Source organism: Thermobia domestica, chromosome 2 (assembly GCF_964235325.1).
Source record: "Thermobia domestica chromosome 2, izTheDome1.hap1.1, whole genome shotgun sequence".
Taxonomy (NCBI): Eukaryota; Metazoa; Arthropoda; class Insecta; order Zygentoma; family Lepismatidae; genus Thermobia; species Thermobia domestica.
In genome coordinates, this window is record NC_137455.1 from 258,741,606 (window position 1) to 258,763,714 (window position 22,109).

General features: G+C 35.2%; 1 protein-coding gene across 1 annotated transcript in view; it reads left to right on the forward strand.

The window, feature by feature from the left end:
* Use1 (Vesicle transport protein Use1) overlaps window positions 1-22,109 on the forward strand; it is a 60,891-nt gene that overhangs the window by 11,462 nt on the left and 27,320 nt on the right. The window contains exons 2-3 of the mRNA XM_081748628.1: window positions 9,897-9,946; window positions 20,950-21,028. Of these exons, the coding sequence (XP_081604754.1) occupies window positions 9,897-9,946; window positions 20,950-21,028 (129 nt within the window). The remainder of the gene's footprint in view (window positions 1-9,896; window positions 9,947-20,949; window positions 21,029-22,109) is intronic.

Genomic DNA, 22,109 nt, shown 5'->3' on the forward strand with positions numbered 1-22,109 from the left:
CAATAAAGGACCGTCGTTGTCACGTTCTTTTTCGAAATATCCCCTAAGATTAAACACAAATTCCCGTGCCTGACTTGTCAAGAGCACCCCCCTTTCTGCATTTCTTAATCATAAATACAAACACACACATACAGGGGTGCAAATCTGTCTTCAACAGGGGGGGGAGGGGCAGTGTAAGACGCTCACATATTTTCTTTTTAAGCGATGTTCAAAATATTTATAAAGCTGAAAAACAATGCTCTGGAGGAACAGGGGAGCAGAGTTCTCTTAACATTGGGTGGCGGGCAGATTTGAGGCTTATTTTGGAGGGACATAAACTTCATCTCACTTTCCTTTGTGGCAATCGGACACAAATCATCACATTTCTCCCCAAAATATACATTTCAAATCGGATTATTGGGGGGCAGTCCCCTCGGTTCCAAGATTGGAGGAAGACATGTTCCCCTCAGTGTACACATACTAAATTTATGTGTTAGGTCTATATGAATAATACGAATACAAACTATGTTCCACTGATGAATGAAAATAACAACGATTACACGACGATATTCACACCAATGAACTGGAGTGATAACACAGAAAATCAAAACAATCTTTCACAGTAATGTATAAATGCAACAACACTGTTCTGTTACCATGGAAACAACCTAATGTTTCCAAATGTATTTTTGTAGGTCTAAACTTATCTAAACCTTGTGAAACATATTCGTAAAAAAAAAAAAAAAAAAAAAAAAAAAAAAAAAAAAAAAAAAAAAAAAAGTCGTCTTCTACGAAAAGAGAAACATAACTGGATCATATTCGTTACTTTCCAACTATTCAATTTCTAAATCAGTCCTTATGAAAAGCTCATTATAACGGTCTCTGTAATATATAGACTACGAATATTTTTTCAGATGTCAACAAATTTTCTACAAAGACCATTAGAAATCCTACAGATTTCAGCTTGACATTCCAAATCAAGGCTCATTGTCCTTGAACTATAGAAACACAGTCGCCACTCTACTCGCTTTCTATCCTACGAAAAACCTACTCCCTGCGGCGATAGAAAGAAGGTGGACCAGTTGTTGTTCTATGTAACCCCACTTCTATTTCCGTAGCAGTCTTGTCAAAAGAACAAACTTGTATCAAAAAGTGGAAAAAGAAAAAAAATTTGATTACTGTGGCAATAACGTTTGGCCTAGTGGAACTACGTTATGCTGAAACGTTGAGACGTAAAGTACGATTATTTTTAAAACACTTAGTTTGTACATATTTCAACTTATAATCTGATTCAATCAGTGATAAAGTAACTTGATTCCTTCATCGTTCTGTCAAGTGGTTGTTTTGAGTCTTGTTGCTATGACAGTTCGCAACACTGTCATCAGCTTACACGATGTTAGATCTGTCAGAGCTCAGGTTATGATGACCGTAGAATAGTAATCGAAAATGACTAATATCGCTTTTCAGTTTCATATAACGGCCAATGTTATTTTCAAAAGTTATGTGACTTCATACAACATATGTTAAATTTCGATATTAAAATATGATTTGATAAACGTTTTTAAGGATGTTTTTACTAACTTGCTCGTGTTTATGACAACAACATTAAAAAATACATCACATCTTGACGTTCGGCAGTCATTTCTATATGGATTCTATTCGACACTTCAATCTGGTATTTCGCCCTTCCCTGACCATACTCTAACTTCCTTAAATTAAACCTCTCCGTTATAAGATGCCAATTATTTAATTGCTCTTAACGATAATCTCTCTCTTATAATTGCTGCTACCAAGCAGTGGCCACTATGACAGTCAGCTCTAAACGACAGAATGTCAATTATGCTAGACTTCTATGTACTAAAACATTGTCAAAGTGATTGTGTGCTTTTCCATCTGGTGAGATCCAAGTATATTTATGAATGTCGCGATGTGAGAATTTTATACCCTTCTTGATAAAGTTTTTGGCTGTTACAAAGTTCGCGAGTGTAACACGCTTGATATTGCTTTCATTACGTAGACTTTCGTTTGCTGTAATCGGTTTGAAAATATCCTCTCGTTTTACCTTCCTGAAGAAGTCTCTTAATAGAATTTTCACATGGTACTGCGAGAGTTGGTCATATATACGTTCTACTTTCACGTAAACACTATCCTTTTATCATCATTCTTATCTTCTGGTGGGGCATGTACGTACATTTAGAACAATACTATCGCATCACCTATTCTTCAAAGCAATAAAAGGAAGTCTGTCATTAACAAATTCAACATATGTGAACCAAAAACCTTGTTCCTAATGTTTTATATTTATTTCCTTGCTCATAAAAATAAATAGGATAAATGAAAAAAGATGAAAATTTCCGGTCTGCACCAATCTCTTCCCTTCCCATATAACTTTCTAAACTCTTATCAGGTTCATCCTACATTTCTCTAAATCACTCATTATGAATTTTAATATGCTTGTCTTATAAAGATTTGTGTTCCATGATCCAAAACTCATGTCCATTTTACTTTGTTGAAGTCGTGCTGAGTTACCAATCCTGGTCGAAGATATCAGTAAGCTTTTTTGAACAAGTTCCTTTTTAATCAGTTGATGTTGCTAGTCACACACCAAACTCCCAAGCTGGAGCATCATTCTCGAATCAGAGCAAGCACCATGCCGTGATGAAAGAACCCATGTTACATTGCGAGCCTTGTTTACGGGAGATAAAAGCAGGAGTACAAGAAGTAAAACCTCCGGGAGATATAAAGGATTACAGTCAAAGTTGTTCCTTGCCAATTGTTGTTCGTTACTCATCAAGTGGTGATGTGGTACGCGGTGAAATGGCGGGCCCAAGTTGTGCGTTCTTTTGTTCATTCAGGAAATATGTTGCTATAGTACCTGTATTGAATGAATATTTTAATTACTGTCTCATTTCTTGCTTAAAGAACCGTTATCTATGTTAAGTTTGGATATTTCAGAAAAATAAACTGTATGTGTTTAAGACGACTGTCATAAGAATACATATGGGAAAGTGAGTCAATGTTTAACTCCAGTGAGTGAATTAAGTGAGGCTGATCAAAATTTTTTACAATTAAGAATGGGAAGAAAGAAAAAGAAAGAAAGATCCAAACTGTATGTACGTATCACGAAAAGAAGCTTCTTGCCAAATATCATCATCTTTTTGGACAAGTGTGTTGATATCTTCCCCAATACCATAAAGGTTGGAAGAAAGGAGACAAAAAAATGGCTGTGTGGAAATGACGCTTAATCGTCTGAAAAGGAAGAAAGACCAACCAGTGGACCTTTTTCCTGGCAAATCTCTCTGTTCAACGTGCCACAAAGCAATATTTGTTTTTGCAGATGTAGATAATACGGAACCAGGAAGTAATCAAGAGAATGTACCTGTACTATCTAATCTAAAGGAAGTAAATCAGGTGTATTCTATATTAGATATGTCACCAGTATCAAAACTAAAAAGACTTACCGCGGAAGAACAGTAGGGTGCTCTACGCAAAAAGTGTAAGAGAATAACAAACATGTTGCAAAGAAACTTGGAGGAATCTTTTTCTGAAAGTGTGATCGTGGATAGAAGAATTGTGCTAATTCTTTGTGCGAAGCATATGATGCTCTTTTTGAAGAACCGAAGATTAACTGCGCGCGTGCTATTAATGAAAAAAAAAAAGTTAAAATTATTAATTTAATGCCATAAAGTTGGCCGAAGTCTAAAGTTTGCGAGGAACTGCAGGTGTTGAAATATTTTGTGCGAATCAGCTGGAAACTAACAAGAAACGTGAAACATGTTCTTCCAGACCTTGAGAAGAAAGTACGAAAGCAGTTAAGCACGGAAGTAATAAAGCCCGTTGAAGAGCTCTACCATCTCGATGAGAAGAGCAAAATTGTTGCTGCAGAAAAGGACTGTATTTCAGTGAAAATGAATGGAGTTAATGAAAACAGACAAAAACGACTGATTTTGTGTAACTTGAAAGAACAGTACATTCATTTCAAAACTATTTGCCTAATGATACAGATAGATTTCTCCAAATTCCGCGCTTTAAGACAGGGTTGTTCTGTTTAAAACAAATGATTAAAACTTGTTTTAAACAATTGATTTTGTTTAAAACAAATTTTATATGCGTTTTAAACATTTTGTTTTAAACACACGTATTTTTTAAGGCTTGCTTTAAACATATGTTTATTTTTATTTTATTTAATTTTTGCAACAAAAATCCGCTAGAGAAAGAAAATTACCAAAAAGTAATCTTCCCGTACAGTGTTGCCACACTTGGTACAATTACCAAATTCAGCCCGTTGGTATTACGCTGGAATTTTCAGCCCCTTTTGTGAAAAAAGTTGGTACAATTCTATCCAATTCAGCACCATTTAACAGATACTTGTCACATTTTCAAAACTGTCAATAAGACTTTTTTTACATCTCATGCTTGATTGATTTTTTCCTCGTTTCATATATATTTTTTTTTCATATATGGCCATAATACCGTTTTGGTCTATTGATCACTTCGAAATAAAGGCGCATTTGATTTCCTTACAATACATACCGAAGATAACTGTTTTCCCTTTTAATTTGCGGCCTCTGTTATACTTCCTACGTGCGAGAAAAGTTTCATCTACCTCCACAATTCTTCGGGGTCTTCCTATTTGGATGTTTTTATTCTTGATTTGGACTCTTGGAAAAAAGAGGGCTGAGTGTTCTAGAACTTTACTTCTTTTAGTTTCGTATTATAGAGCCATGTAATTATTACACTGTGATAAAATAATGAATTCAGCCCATTTTGTTTTAAGTTGGTACTATTTTTCAGCCCATTCCAGAGCTAAGACAGTGCAACACTGTTCCCGTGTGAATGTTTTGATTTCTCGTGGCTACAGCTGAACGATGTGGTGATCCACAATTTATTTCGTCTCTTTTTTCCTTTGTTTCTTTATCGTCTATCGTATTGTTTAAATGCTTACCAGTTAACTTGCGAGAAAGTGTTGTAGTCGAAGGTTGGACTACTTGTAGAAATGATATTAAACAATAAATTAAAAAAAAAAAGTGATTGAAACAAGTTTTTGTATTCTATTCAGGAAACAAAGGGCTTTTTACTAAATTGTGGTTCTGAAATTAAAATATCGCAGGCATTCTTTAATACATACAGTACATGTTGGTTCTCAGTCTTCTTACAACTTGGAATCGTTTAACATGAGTTTTACGGGAAGAAAAAAGGACATCATTTCAAGTAAACCGAAGAAACTAATTTTATACGTTTCGAACAAACTTAGGTTGCAGGATAAATTTCGCTCCAACTTAGGTTTTTTTAAAAACATTTTTAGATATGGGTCGTTCAGAGCACAAGGATCCAAGTCCATTTTCAAAAAGGTTCATTTTTGAAAAGCAAACGTAGTATCTTCGTAGCGGAAGAATCCGAAATAAATTAACCAGAAACCACGTGAAAAGGTGTCATGTGGGCTAGAGTTTCATAGGATAACCGCTAAACAAGGACGTTTCTAGAACGGGGGAACAGGAGGGCTAATTTCCTCCTTTCTGCTCATAAATTTAAGATATTGTGTACGCTGCAGCGTGAGAAAGATTAACAAGTCAAGCTCCAAATGTCATAGTCAATGATGCATAATTACATTGAAGAAATGCAGGGTGTCAAAAAGAATACACCGACGGAAAACGTCATACCAGATATATTCGCAACCACCAATTCGAAAAGAAAGAAAGAAAACTACGTGACAAGGTGCAATATAGAGTTTTATATGATTGCCGCTAGAGAGGGACGTTTGTTTAGAGGTCATCCGTCCTCCTACCGCCTACCCTGAATTTCAAATTTTGGGACTGAATGAAGATTTAGAAACCTTTTGCTGAGCAAAGTCCAACAGAAAAAATTGAAGTCCTTACACCGAATAAATACGGAGTTTGATCAGTTAAAATCCATTTCCATTGGCCGCAAGGAGCTATAGACTTATATTGCTCTTTTGTATTTCTTTTTCTTTCTTTTTGACACAAGGATTCCAAAGGTGGCTCTACTTTCGAGTTTCGGGCCTGCTTAAAATTCTGAAAATTGTGCTTAAGCAATTTCCAGTTTTGATCATCTATATTTCCTCCGTATTTATTCGCTGTAAGGACTTCAGCTTGTTCTGTTGGACTTTGCTTATCAAAAAGTTTCTAAATCTGCCTTACTGCCCCCAAAATCTGAAATTCAGAGTGGGGGTGGGCGCGGCTGCCCTCCTGCCCACACTGACGCCGCTGTCTAATGGCTGTCATATGAAACTAGCCCACGCCCTTTCACATGGTTTTAGTTTCATTTATTTCGTACTCTTGACTGCGAAGATATTACGTTTTGAAATAGCATTAACTTGCTGAGCAAAACTGAACATGTTGAAAATGGACTTGGATCCATTGTGTTCTGAATGTCCCATATATTGTTTTTCTTCAATACAATTATTGATTTAAACAACAACCAATTCACAGACTTGCAAACAATATTCTAAAGTTAGCACAACATGAATTGTGCTTGAAACATCACTTTTCGAAAATTTATTATTTTAAAATAATTTTATTGCACCAGCATTCCGAAACAGCAATCTAATTTCTGTAACTAAAATTTCACCCACCTTCAGGTGATCAATTGAGTAAAAATTATGTACATGTGTGTACAATTCCAATAACAATACAATTATTTGAGCCAAATACCGTAAAAAATGTCATATTAAATCCAATGGTCATTCGAAAGTCATTTTGCAAACCACTGGTGTTACACAAATTAAATTAGGTAAAAAAAAAAAAAAAAAAAAAAAAAAAGTGCGTTATCAGTGACAGCTTACGGAAATACAAAGTCAGCATTTTGAATCCGATATGGACACTCAAAAGTCATTTCCAAAACCACTGGTGCTACAAAAACGAATATTAAGGTGCATTATATTTGATATATTAAGGTGCATTATCACCAGTGTGCTACGAAAATATTTAATCTTTTTTCGAAAATCATCTTGAACAACAAGTGGCCAATAAAAATTCATTTTAAAAAAAACTATATAAAAGCCATTTTTATTCAAACGATTCTATTTCTGTTATCAATGTTGCACTAATCAGTATATACAGGATGAATCTGTAATACTGGTTGCAAGTAAAGAGTAAAAAGTCTTAACAAATAAGTTATTACACGATTTTGAAATATGTTTTAAACTGTTCAAATGTTTAAAGCATTTTTTTCGTTCGTGTTTTAAAACATTTTGAACATCTTTTTCATATTTTAAACACATTTTTTTTTTTGAAAAAGTATTTTTTCCAACCTTGCTTTAACCCTTTACCGGCCAAATTATTTAACAGCATCCAAAAAAAAAATCCTTTTTGTGTTTATACGATATAATTTTGTCCCTAGAAACTAAAAAATAATCATTTTGGTAAAATGAGTGCAGAGGTGCTGACTCTTGAAAGGAAGTCCGAACGTTCAAGAATTCACGAAGAAACACAGCACATGCACCATTAACATCACGTCAAATGTTATGATGTAGTTTGTGACTTCAAATACACAATAGCCGGTAGAAGGTTAAGACACATTCTGCCCTTGCCGAGCGCGTGTGTTTACCATCAGAATGTCAAGCTAATGTTAGAAGAAGCACATCTAAATGTTTGTTTCTAAGACTTATTAAAACTGATGACATGGTACGAGTGCGAGATGCATGTGTGCTCCATCTATACACTGTAGAACTTCACATTCATGACAGGTCAAAGCGAATGTATAAAATCTTTTTCCTTTGTGTAATAGAATTCGATTTAAAGAAAGAGATCAATTACTTATTGAGGCTAAGTAGTCACGTTTCCACTTTATTAAATACGTACAATCAGATCAAAAGAAATCTAAGTTTTGAGAAACCCGAAACCGAGATCACAAATAAAAATGGGTTGGAGTACCTATGTTCTGATTGACAACTGCATTGATGATTTTTAAACAGTTTGCTCTGAAACTTTGGATATGAATAATACACAGTTTGAGAGCTAAATCGGGTGTCTACAAGATAAATGCAGCTGCCTGAAGGCTTATATAAGAATAATGAAAACAAAGAGAACGTCTTAGAACGTCTTAGAAATGCTGAAACAGAACACCCTGGTGCATGTTTTTGGATAGAAATGCTGAAACAGAACACCCTGATGCAAGTTTTTGGATACATTTAATAGAAACACAACACACTACTGTAGACTCGGGAATTTTATTTCGAGCCAAGAATGAAACACAAAGATTTGTTCTCGAAGATCTCCTAATTCTTCAAAAAATTTCTAAAACTCAAAATAGATAACAGTTTGTTAAGCGAGAAATGAGAGATGTAATTAAAATATACGTTCAGAATTGACAGAAGAAGAACAAAACATTAATACGAGTTGGCAACTTTCTCTGCTTGAATATGAACGCACAACTTAAACCCGTTATTTCACAGCGTGCTACACCACGACTTGACGTGTAATAAACAGCAGTTGATATTTTAAGAAAAGGGACACTGACCAAAGCTTAAAACCCACTTTATTTAAATTATAATTTGTAACTGTTTCGGATATCTAGCATATCCTTCTTCAGACACTATCGAAATTAATGAAAATACAGACATATATATATAAATGTTGTTATAACAAAGTTTAAATTCTTTAACCGTTATATATATAGTCATTGTTATAAAAAGTTTAAATTCTTTTAACAGACATATATATATAGTCACTGTTGTACTTTTTTATTTTTATTTATTTTTTCTTCTTTTTCTTATTTACTGAGGCCTTCAGCCAATCCTATAAGTCTTCATGTTCACTTTCCAATTAATCACGTTCCTTCATTTTTGGTTCTTATAAGGGCCTTTTTTTAAATTTTCTTTTTCTTTATGCTATTCAATCTTCCTTGCCATAATTCATTAATTGGTAAGCCCCCGAAACTGTTACAAATTATAATTTAAATAAAGTGGGTTTTAAGCTTTGGTCATTGTCTCTTTTGTTAAAACAATCAATCCAAGGCCATGAATAGTCTTACTATAGCAGTTGATACTATATATTTTCGCTTCTTCATTTATATCAGCTTGATATTTTTTATTTCTTTCACTCGTATTTTTATTCTTTCTGATCAAGGCTCCAGGAAAGAGAGTCAACAGTTCGGAAATGCGAGAACTTTCAGGAATCAAAATTTTAGACGGATTAGTTGAATATTAAAATTCCTGAACGTGCTAGCATATTGTTTGAATAGAGAAAGGGAATTTAGACGAAGAATAACATTTCTTCGTAATACTAATAAAAATGCACACACATAGTTATATGCAAATTCGCTAATAATCACAAGCTTAAGGGTTTCAAAAGCTGTAATATTGGAATTTTTTTTTTTCAGAAATAGATAGATAGAGGCAAAAATAACATTGTTGGTACTTATTCCAATTAAATGAAAAGTTGCATCAAAATCGGAGTCTGAATAGAGGGTCAGGATACTTTCTTATGGTTAAATGTTCGTGATAAAATCAGTAGAATGAGTATTTTAAGACTTTGTTCAATCTAATCTTTATTTGTATTTATGCGTTTCTTATATAATATTGGCCTATCATCGAAGGAATCTATATGCGGATAATTATATTTCGTCCTCTTGCTATTCCATGGACATTGTCAGCCATTCTCAGAAGAATTTCATTAAACTGTTTCTATTTACATTCTTCTGGTTTCTTTTTTATTTTCATAAAAGTATACTTTTATTTTTAAATATCAAGTTAGTAGTACTGAAGCTTAAGTATTAAATTTGATACATAAAGCATTAATACCTAATAGTCAGCTAACAGTTGTAGTATTAACAAAACTAATCCTTCAAGGTAAATAACAATTTTTTAATTCAATAAGTAAACAATTGCTTATTTTCGTTAATCATTCAGTTTGTTATGTAGTTCGATTTGTAGTGGGTAACTCAATGGTTTTATTCAGTATATTACAGCTCTTGATGAGATGGTGTGCAGTTTGCAGAAGTTGCCGAGGTAAGTATCTGTTTTACAGACTGTTTAAAAAGTGTGTATATCAGTAGGTCACTAAGAAAACTATGAAAACTATTTGCACTATTAGGAGTATCATTTAATGTCGGAGATTAAACCACAATAAACTCCAATAATGTTCAGTATAGTTAAAAACACATAGATAGCCTGATTACTGGACTAACAATAGAGATCCACTTAGCAATCGGCGGACAGGGATTAGAATCCACACCCTAGAGAAGCGTTGAAAATAAGATAGGAGATCTTGTTCGCTTCATAAAATCTATATCTATACCTTGGCATGGAAATACATCTTTGCAGAGAGGATTTTCCATAAAGCCTGAATACGTTACCGAAAACAGGAGACCCTTAACGCCATCAGACAGATGTACGATGATGCGAGTGTAGCGAGCGGATTGAAAACTGCTGATACCAACAAAATAAAAAAATATTCTTGCTACCAGAAATACACATGCATACTAAGTTCGTTATATGAAAAAAGCAAAAGGATGTAAGGCATATAAGATGAAAAGTGAGAAAACGTGTAGCGTATGGAATAATGAAATTGAAGGTAAATATTAAAGTGATAGCTGGGGAAGGGATAGAAGTTGTTGTTTTGAACGATAAAGTCTTTGCCTTTATTTTTAACTCATCAACAGATCTTTGTTACAAAAATAACTTACCTACTTTGTGAAATATCTATTGAAGAAATTAAAATATATGTTGTACTATATCACATCAAGTAAAGGAGGTTTGAAAATGCATAGATATATATATATAGTCTTGGATTTTAAAAACAGAATAATGTAGTGGTATATAAGGTTACTTTATATGGGTCTGAAAAAAATCAAAATTGTTTATTAGTGTCCACTCTGTATGCCAGAAATAATTTTGAAAAGATAAGTAATGAATACAATGAGCTTATGTATTGTTGATACTTATGTGAAATCCATATACCAAATTCCAAAACGCAAATATGGAACATATACTCTTCAGCATAATTTTTTTTCTGCATCAGTGGTAATTCATGGTAAGCCAGAGATTTCTGGAGTATATGTATGCTCCCTGCATACTTTGCCAGTGAGGCAGTCCTTTGTGGATGCCATGCATTAATAATATGTTTTTAGACAAAAACAGATCTGCGATGCTTTTTTTTCGCCTTATTTAGAAGTCTGATAAGGAGTACAACATTAAGTAGAAGAAAATAAGATGGGTCAAGGTCTGGGATATATGTTGGGTAGTAATGGAATTAAATTACCATCATTCATTACAGTTCTTTCCCGTCATGTGGATTTTACAGCATATTGTAGACAAAGAGTGGTACATTGTTGAACTTACTCTGGAATCATAATGGAAAACGATTTGAGGTTGCATGAAGTGTAAACCAGGTTGGTGACAAGACTAGTGGTAGTTACCTTCAGATGCATGAACTTTTTCTGCTAGTCCAAATTTTCATCAGCGGGGAGCAGGATTTTGGCCATTATGATTATTGTTAGTATATGTCATGGTGGTTATTAGTATAGACAACGCCAGCTATTAGCTAGCTTGGTTATGAAAGGCGCAAGTGAAATTTCCTTTTCTACTGCTGTTGCAAAAGTTGTGTTTTGCGTAATAGGGCAATAGCACACGAGCAGCAAGTTTTTATATCAGTTTTGCCTTGAATGACAAAAACAGAGCAATTCACTTACGCACATGAATCCTTTTGGTAAGACCGGTAAATATATTATATTCAGTACGGTTGAATTCTACAGTTATTTAACATACGTTTGGTGATTTCGACTCTCAGAGCGCAAAAACTATGAACTCACGACTTGTATATTAATCATAGTATTAACATTAGTACTATATAATTGCATTATCTATTTGTATATTATTATTGGGAGCATGGTAGCTCAGTAAAAGAATATTCACTTCTTGTGCAAAGTATTCCTGGTTAGATCCCAGATCATGTAGATTTGTGGTGGACGACATCGTGTTCCTGATTTTTCTCAAGGATCTTCCGTTTCCTCCTTCATTTTCATCCCACTGTTTATTTCATAATCATTCACTCTTATTTATCATCCAATTATTCGTCTTCGTTAGCCTAAAGATCTTAACTATAGGATGTTAGACTAGAAATTTCATTTCATTTGTAGGAAAGTAAAAAAGGTCATGCTTTTAGAATATCCTACTTTTTTTTTCTTTTCAACCAGAAATAAATATGTGGAGGTAATGATTTAATGGAGTTTACGCTGCATTTTTGTTGTACTAGTTAACCTCAATTCCAGCTTTTTAACCAGGATTAAGGTTTCTAAGTACGTACTTTTTAAATTTTAGAGCGAAAACTAGCTCTCCAAAAGTAACAGAGGTGTCAAGTGTTGTTTCTGATTGGAAATAATTTCTAGTATTTTTTAGTTCCCCCTTTTTGAGGGGAGAGCGTGTGCTCTTTATCTGGTCCCGATTTCCTTTCTTTCCTTCTCGTCTTCTTTTACTTCTATTCCTCTTTAGAATGCCATTTCATTTCACAATATTTTAGTTCTCACTGGAACCGTGTTCACGTCAAGATGTGACATAGGTCGGAATCTATTTATGATTACATTAGATATACAATTCCTCAAACTTCAAAAAGAAGAATTGACGCCATGTGTTCCGTGATGCACTCTTGTCAATTCTACTCAACGCTTGTAATTTTGTGTCCAAATACTCCCATAGCTCGAAGCTCCTTTTCAAAAATCATTATGTCCAGCCACTTCCTTTTTTCCATATGTATATGTACTGCCAAGCAATTAAATGTGCAGCTGTTTGTGAATCAGGCATCCCTGCACCGACTGATATGGAGAATATGAGAATTAAGTCAATCTAATCTTAATGGGGAGAAACAATGAAAGTATGAAAAACACGTTTATGAGAGGTAAAAGTTGTAAATGCAAGTCACAAATGAAATACGAAAGAATCTATCAAACAAAGAAAAACGGCATAGGAGATTAGAAATAGTGGCACCCTATAGCAGAATGTGCCGCGATCCGCGATGTGATCGCAGAAAATTTGCCGCGCCTGTGCAGAAAAATTTTGCCAGAGGAAAATAGAAATAGCCAACAGAAAAGTATAAAAACATGCCTGCTATGTGTAGATGTCTTAAATGCACGGACGATAAATATTTTGAATCTGCTTCTTTTAGCAAAACTCAAAAAAATGTGACTTCACAGGTTGTAACTTGAACTAGGGAAACCATCGTAAACTATTTACCATGCTTCATGTAACGCTGTAATATATATATATATATATATATATATATATATATATATATATATATATATATATATATATATATATAGTATCGTCTTGATTTTTTATATTGGAATTCCTGCAGAAAAAATTTGACTTACAAAAGCTCATTGCAGAAAGACAAAGAAAGTTCGGCCATCGAGTAGTGGCACTGATTGGAATTACCTGTAAATATCAATGAGAACGTCTGCAGGGGTAGGTCGCTGTGGTCAAACGGTTAAGGCAGACTACTAATCCAAATGTCAGCAGTTCGAATCCATAGAAGGAACACTTTTCTAAATATGTATTTTTTGCGGCGTTTGAAAGGTCATGCCAAACGTTTTAATATTTGTGGTAAAGCAAGGTGCTGTTTAGGGCAATTTTGTGGTATACCTAGGTATATATCATGTCTATATCTCCGATTGTTAGGTAAGAACGGGTACTTGTCATGCAGGCTGCCTTTAGTCTTTGTCATATGATTTCGTAGTAACCGCCGTACTCTACAGCTTTGTCCCGCAAGACGGATCTATGGCATATTGGATATTTCGTGACATATTCTGTTAGAGCTTCATCTTGAGCTGCAGTTGTTGCCCTAGGTTTACCTGATCTGGACGATATTTGGCTCATTTAATTCCAAACATTTGCGAACAGTTCGTCGATCACAACCAAGTGCTCTAACGATTTGAGATGCATTCTGGCAGGTATGGCGAATGAACTCACCATGCGCGCTGGTTTGTTAGATTTCGTTTCGGTGACAACATTTGAAAATGAGCCCGTGAATACCGATCAACATCATGATTGGATGAACCCCTCAGAAACACCATGGAAGCAGACTCCCGAGAAAGTTCGTACTATTGTATACGAGTTAGGAATACATCAAATTACTGTTGTTGGGCTGCTCCATGCAATCGATAAGGTGAAAAAGTTGAATTGAGTTAATACCTGCCAACAAGAATACCCATCTGGAGATGTACAGTTCTCTGAGTGTAAGGATTAACTGGGAAATATTCCTTTATCGGATTTGGAATCTTCAAATGAAAAATAAATCTATTATTATAAAGGGCGAAGACAAGGGTTGGATCGTGATCAGTGTCCAGGACGGTTTCCTAAACCAACTCTTCACCCACAGAACGTGTTCTTGCTGGTGTGGTAGTCTATAATGGGAGTGGTTCATCATTTCTTTCTTAGACGAGGTGAAACTATCAATGCTGATCGTTATAATGTGGAACTCCATGAAATACATGGCAAACTTGTTCACAGATATCCGGCAGCGGTCACCAGACATGGTGTCCTCATTTTGGGCGATAATGCGTCGAGCAAAGGACGGTGCATGCCCTTCATGAGTTGCATTATGGAACTCTTTCTCAACCCCGTATTCCCCCAATATCTCTCGCACTGACTACTACCTCTTCCGACATTTTGTTCACTTCTTGGGAAGGAAAACCTTCCCTGTTGATCTGATGGTGCGGTTGAGGACTTCGCATCACAGAGTCTAGACTTCTTTCGCCACGGAATCCAATTGTTGACTGAGCAATGACAAAAATATGTGGTTGCAGACGGAGACTTTTTTTTTATTAACTAGGTACTGTAGTTATATTCGTTTTTTTTAACCTTTAGGAGGCACAGTGGTTCAATAGTAGAGCACTTACCTCGTGTGTGGGGTCCCTGGTTCGATCTCCGGCCAAGTAAATTTGTGGTGGACAGCACCATGTCCGTCGATTTTCTCGGAGTACTTCCGTTTTCCCCACTTTCTCATTCTACCAATTCTTCCATTGTCATTCACTTACCTTAATCATAGTCTCCATTAGCCTCAAGGGCGTAATTGTGGGACGTTAAACTGAATTTTTTTTTTTAAGCCTTTGAGAATGACGCACTTGGACGGGCATATCACTGGCACCAATCTATTAACTTTTATTGGTGTGACTTCCTTCTCAAAAGCCGCCACAGACTTATTCCAATCATACTAGTAACAGTGACTAAAATTAAGTTAGCACATCACAAAATTTTCGTTTTTGACTTGGAACTAAACACATGGGTACTGGAACAAAATGGTTTGCATATCCGACAGAATTAAATTTCCAATGATGAGAGTGACATGTGTCAACTATAGCATGTTTTATGTGACTTTTTTAAAAGTTGGAAATAAAAATGCATACTAGTTTCTCAAATATAGTATTAAGGATTTTTTTCGTGAATATTGCATCTAGAGTTAAAGAGACAATTGTAAGAACCGGTTCCGAAAACCTGAGAAATTTTATCAAACTTGAGTGAGTTGGCTAAACGAGACCACTAGTTCTACCCAGAAATAAGTTGTATCAGTAATCGAGATGTGAACAATGAAAAGTGATTTCGGAAATAAAACAGACTACATTATTAGTTTGTTGCAATGAAATGAAATAGATTTTTTAGTTTAACATCCCACGATTATGCCCTGAAGGCTAAAGACGACGGATGATGAATAAAGAAAATGAGTAAGACTGTGGAATGAGAAGATAGAAGGAAATGGAAGAGCTCGTAGAAAGCCCACTGATACGATGTTGTCCGTCACAAGTTTACATCACATGGCCTGGAATTGAACCAATATACGTTGAAACCTGAAGTAAGCACTTTATAGGCATTTCTGATCCCGACGTCAGTACGTGAACTTCATGATTTTCACTATTGTTGCTCACGAAATGAGATTTCAGGCTTTCGGTTTAAAATATCATGAAACAAATAAGTCTGGCAGAAGTATATCTGTTTCTGTTGGCGAGTTATGTCTCGTCTCATCTCGTCTCGTAAGCAACGCTAATTTTTACACGCAATAATATACACAAGACATTGGTAATACATAATTATGGTGTGTAGACATGCCATTAGTCTAATTATGGAACTTTTTCATGTATTTACTTGAAACATATTTAGTAACTGATATTAACTTGAAGATATGAAATGTCCACACGTTGAACGAATAATCAGTTACGTTTTAAACATTTGCAACTGCCAAAACAGAATGAAATACTTTGCTTTCTTTGTGAAATAAGTATTACGCAATTCTTTTTATTCTTTTGCGAAAGTTGAAAAGTAGATGATCCGTAACATTCTTTGGGTTTTCACGTGCTCAACACCAAGGCGCAGATAAACATTTTATTTTGTTCACTACTTGAAATAAAAGCGTGGTATACCGTTTTCTGTCTTTCTTCATGTTGGAGGTAATACTTGCGTTTTTTGACCAGCTAGTTAGATGTACAAACTTCTTGAATTTTTTTCTTCAATAATTTTATATCTTGTGTCTGCTGGTTTAAGAAATTTAATGCTGTTCGTTGAGTAAAAAATTGAAATTAAGTATAAACACTGCAAGTTAATTTTATCAGTTTCTTGAATCAAGAGCTTAACGTCAGATCCGATCCACATGTACTTTTTCCGAAAACAGAATCGTGGTCTTCCTCATCAGAAATAAGAAGACCAGAACAAAGGACCCCGCACTTTTCTTATGGAAAGTGGCTTTCGGCTAATGTTGTTGAAACTTCGCTGGTTGATAGTTCTTAACATGTGGATCAAAAGTCTCAATGGGCACAAAGACCGAAATCCACTCCTTCCCCCCCAAAAACCGCCTCCAAGTAGCTGGGGGGGATTGAACTGATTTCAGCATGTAAAACAATTTGTTGTTTTAATCAACTCAACAAGCACCCCAAACAACCACATGTTAGACTAACAAACTACCCCACTTGACACCGCCCTTTGCCCCCCACATTCCCCCCCCCCCCGCGAATTACCTTACGGATGTTCCATATTACTGTAGTTTATAGTTGCGCGTATGTGTTGAAATACCTACAGTTTTGGTCTCACCGACGATATAATGGGTTTCACGTATCGCTGATTACGAATCTGAGGTGAGAGTTCTAGAATTCAAGATGGATGATCAATATGGCGGATCAAAATCACAAAACTCTTGAATGTAGCCACAAATAGCTGTTTACTAGGGTATTTTGGGTCGTTGGTTACGAATCTGAGGTCAAAATTCTTGAATTCAAGATTGCAGATCCAATATGGTGGATAAAAACGTCGAAGCCACAAATCGTAGTAGACTAGAGTGTTTTTAGATCGCTGTTTAAGTACGCAACATTCCTTGATACTTCAGCCAGCATGTAGAATTATTCTGCACCCTTGCCCTTTACCAAAACCCACCACAGATATCTTAATGCTGAACGGTGTTAAAATAATTAATCAATTATCAGTTCATTATTTTCATCATTTCGGTTTGCAGCATCTAATGTGGTACTTAGCAATGAGTCATCGGGATATCTAATATTCTGTAAATGTCGTGCATGGCCTAAATACCACAAGACACTTGCAACGTGCGCACATGTACCTAATGTACGAGCACCGCTTTGACATGTACAGTAGTAACCTTGAATAACATTTTGATCATAATCCTGGTCATTGTGTTAGTAGACAGAGGATACCGCGGTGCAATTCCTTTACTGGAATATTTAGGAATTGATCATAGAATGCCCGCACTCCTACTACCACGTGAAAGACAACTATCAACAGAAGAAACGAATACTTCTAGACTAGTTACTAAAAGTCGATGGATACTCGAGGCAAGAAACGGGCATCTAAGATCTGTTTTTAAGTTTCTAGCACAGACGTTGAATCTGCAACATGCAAAGAAACTGAATAGTTTCTATCGCATAGCTGGAGCTATTTTGAACAGATACCATCCCGTTATTTTCATGCAAGATGCAACCATTGAATTAGCTAGAGAAATGAGAAATAGGTCAATCATGCCGAACGTTGTTAAAGCAAGAGCGGAGGTAGATAATCTTATTAGAAGGAACGGTCAATGGATACCGCTGAATGATCAAGGCCTAATTGATTTCTCTGTACTTAACTTAAACTACTTACGAGATTTGACTGTAGGCACATATCAAGTAGATCTCTCATCCTCTTACGTCCAAGATAAACTAATACGAGATAAGGATGAGCAATTCCAGCTTGACGAAAACGTAACTGAACCGGGATTCCTGCGCATACGTCTCTACTCAAGGTTCTGCAATGCAACTAAGCATCAAGTTTTCATAGCATATGTAGCCAATGATGAAGATGACCAGGATTATGATCAATTATTCAAGGTTACTACTATACATGTCAAAGCGGTGCTTGTACATTAGGTACATGTGCGCACGTTGCAAGTGTCTTGTGGTATTTAGGCCATGCACGACATTTACAGAATATTAGATATCCCGATGACTCATTGCTAAGTACCACATTAGATGCTGCAAACCGAAATGATGAAAATAATGAACTGATAATTGATTAATTATTTTAACACCGTTCAGCATTAAGACATCTGTGGTGGGTTTTGGTAAAGGGCAAGGGTGCAGAATAATTCTACATGCTGGCTGAAGTATCAAGGAATGTTGCGTACTTAAACAGCGATCTATAAACACTCTAGTCTACTACGATTTGTGGCTTCGACGTTTTTATCCACCATATAGGATCTGCAATCTTGAATTCAAGAATTTTGACCTCAGATTCGTAACCAACGACCCAAAATACCCTAGTAAACAGCTATTTGTGGCTACATTCAAGAGTTTCGTGTTTTTGATCCGCCATATTGATCATCCATCTTGAATTCTAGAACTCTCACCTCAGATTCGTAATCAGCGATACGTGAAACCCATTATATCGTCGGTGAGACCAAAACTGTAGGTATTTCAACACATACGCGCAACTATAAACTACAGTAATATGGAACATCCGTAAGGTAATTCGCGGGGGGGGGGGATGTGGGGGGCAAAGGGTGGTGTCAAGTGGGGTAGTTTGATAGTCTAACATGTGGTTGTTTGGGGTCCTTGTTGAGTTGATTAAAACAACAAATTGTTTTACATGCTGAAATCAGTTCTATCCCCCCCAGCTACTTGGAGGCGGTTTTTGGGGGGGAAGGAGTGGATTTTGGTCTTTGTGCCTATTGAGACTTTTGATCCACATGTTAAGAACTATCAACCAGCGAAGTTTCAACAACATTAGCCGAAAGCCACTTTCCATAAGAAAAGTGCGGGGTCCTTTCTTTTGACACCATTTTAGACAAGGTTAAAGGTTTGTTATGTTGACAGTTCAGTGGGCACATTCGCGCATAAATGTCGTTTTTAATGGCACCAGTAGATTGTAACTGATTAGAAGTTTCTTACCATCTGAAAGAGGGTCCAGAGTGAATGAAAAAAAAAAAAAAACTCATATTTTGGAACGAAATTCATATGATGGAATATTTTCTAAGAAATCGAAATATAATATCGTTGCTCACACTGCAAACGTTATCACTATGGATATAATTATATTATTGCATTATCACTAAGGTTTATCATAGTAACAATACTGATGTTACTTAAACTCAAAATATCATTGTTAGGTTCGGTTTTATTCTGTTGGACGTTGAAAGATAAGAATTTAACCAAAACTAATGCCGTGTATCATAAAATCATGACCAACTGTCTATTTTTAGAACAATGTGAGCTTTTTACTTATGAGCAACGGAGGAGAGAATGAATTCGATTCTTGTGACAATAAAAAGAATCGAATTTGAGATTTCAACTAATTTACATTTGTATGACCACTACATACCGAAAAAAGTTGTATTTAGATGTCCGTCTGCTCCTTCGTCCCGATGTGTATATACACACATCTAGAGCTAATACCTTTCAACTTGTCCGAACCAAATTTTAACCTTAAGAAGGATTTTCTAATTTTCTTTCTACTCCCAAAAATAAAAGTAACTTACTAGAAGCTGAAAATCTAAAATAGTGAATTTGTCGAAAACAACTCAATATTTCGTTCATACTTTATAAATCAATATTTCATTAACAATCTTATAATAACATAGCATAAATCATAATTCTTAAAAACATCCAGAAGAAAAAGTTTTTTCTTGAGGATTAATTTTTGTCGCGCAGTTTTCTCAAAATCTGTTCAGGTACTTTTGTTTTTGTATTTCATTAGTAAATATCTCAGTTACAACCTTGCAATGTTGGTTCTTTCGAGTACACATCATGGACATCTGTGGCTGAAATGATGCCGAGAAAGTCACGCATAGTAGTGGAATGGCACACCCATTCTCTATTCCGACAATTTTTTTCTTGTTTCTTTTTTCTACAGCACCATGATAGAGTCGTATTTGTATCTGGTGATATCGCAGCGACAGGTGAGGGCGAGCTGATAGATCCTGCATAGCGAATATGGCCTGTCACCAGGCGTTATAATATTGTATTCCATTTCCACTCACAACTTATACGTACATTAATCAGCCATCGCTACAGCGCTGATATGTTGGAATTTATTGTGGTCCTGCTTCTGCATTTCTTGAATGGAGGCATTGTCCATCAACACAATAAGCGACTGCATGTAGTATGCAATGGCCCGTAATTCTTGGATGGACAGTGTTTTACAGCTTTCTTGAGCTGAGCTGTGTGTTCACGTAATATAAAACTGTTTTTTTTTTATATATATATTCATTTTTGAAATTATTTTTAATTTTTTATTATATATATCACATACAATATTAATATTTATTATATATATCACTGATAAGTATATAACATTGATGATTAAGTCAAGAAAAGTATTACCGCTCTTTCTCTGCAAAATGAATACAGTTTAGAAGTATCGTATGTTGTTGGTTACTTTATGTAAAATAAGCAAACCAACTTGTACGCTATTAAATTTATGACTTAACCTTTACTTTCAAACGATTTATGTACTGAAAGGCCTTTTACATTTCTATGTTACAGTAAACCACCCAAAGATACGATGTCAGAATACGTAAGAAGAGTGGAGTTTCTCAAAGGACTCATTGAGACACAAAAATTGGTAAGTTATTAACATTGTTTTTGCCGTGCTTCGTGAAGAATATATAATTGCCACATTTAATTAATTCTTGTATTATTATTATTATTATTATTATTATTATTATTATTATTATTATTATTATTATTATATGTCATAAATCTTCTATTTTACAGAACCTGTGTGTAACACGGTACAGATATATTTCAGGAAATATTCTCAGGAAGTATTTTTGTTTTTGGTTTCAAATAGATCCACAATAAATTGAAAAATATTTTTAAAATTAGTGCAAAAACTTTAGTAAGTTAAATGTTTCCGTATCTTAAGAATACACGAGATGTAAACCTTATGTAAACCTTGTATAGAAGTCCAATTTCAACACAGTCAAAAATATTTCAAAGCCAACACTATATTGGTAACAATTTTAAAATGATATATACTGTATTATTATTATTATTATTATTATTATTATTATTATTATTATTATTATTATTTACACGTATATTTTATTATACAAGTATTTAAGAAAACCAACACTAAAGTGGTATTATCACACCAGTGTGGAACTCCGTATCGAGGATCATTCTCACACCCTAGAGCGAGTACAAAAGAGATTCGGCGCTGAAGATCTGAGTTTGATTTCCGGTTGGAGCTCTGTAGTTTGGATTTTACGTTAGGGTGGAGGCCGCGGTGGCTCCGGTAGATCATTCACGTCTGGTGCATGGGCTCCATGGTTCGATCCTATCTCGCGCCAAGTGAGCTTTATGGTGGACAAATACCGTGTGCGTCGGTTTTCTCGGGGTTCTCTCATTTCCTTCCACTCTCTTCATTCCACCTTTCATTCATTTCTCGTCATCATCGTCTCCTTTAGCCTAGCCGGCATAACCTTGAGACGTAAAACTGAAAAATTTCATTTCATTTTTCCGCGCTAAGCTGTAAATCTACGTCTCATATAAATTTGTTACTCAAAGGGTCACCAAATTCTAATCCAACCAAACAAAAGAAATTTATGTCTTAAAACCGGATAGATTTTATCGCTTAGAGTTACGGATAAGGAACAATGTAGGGTATGTTTAAAAGTTGACTTATTGAAAAAGAGACTCGT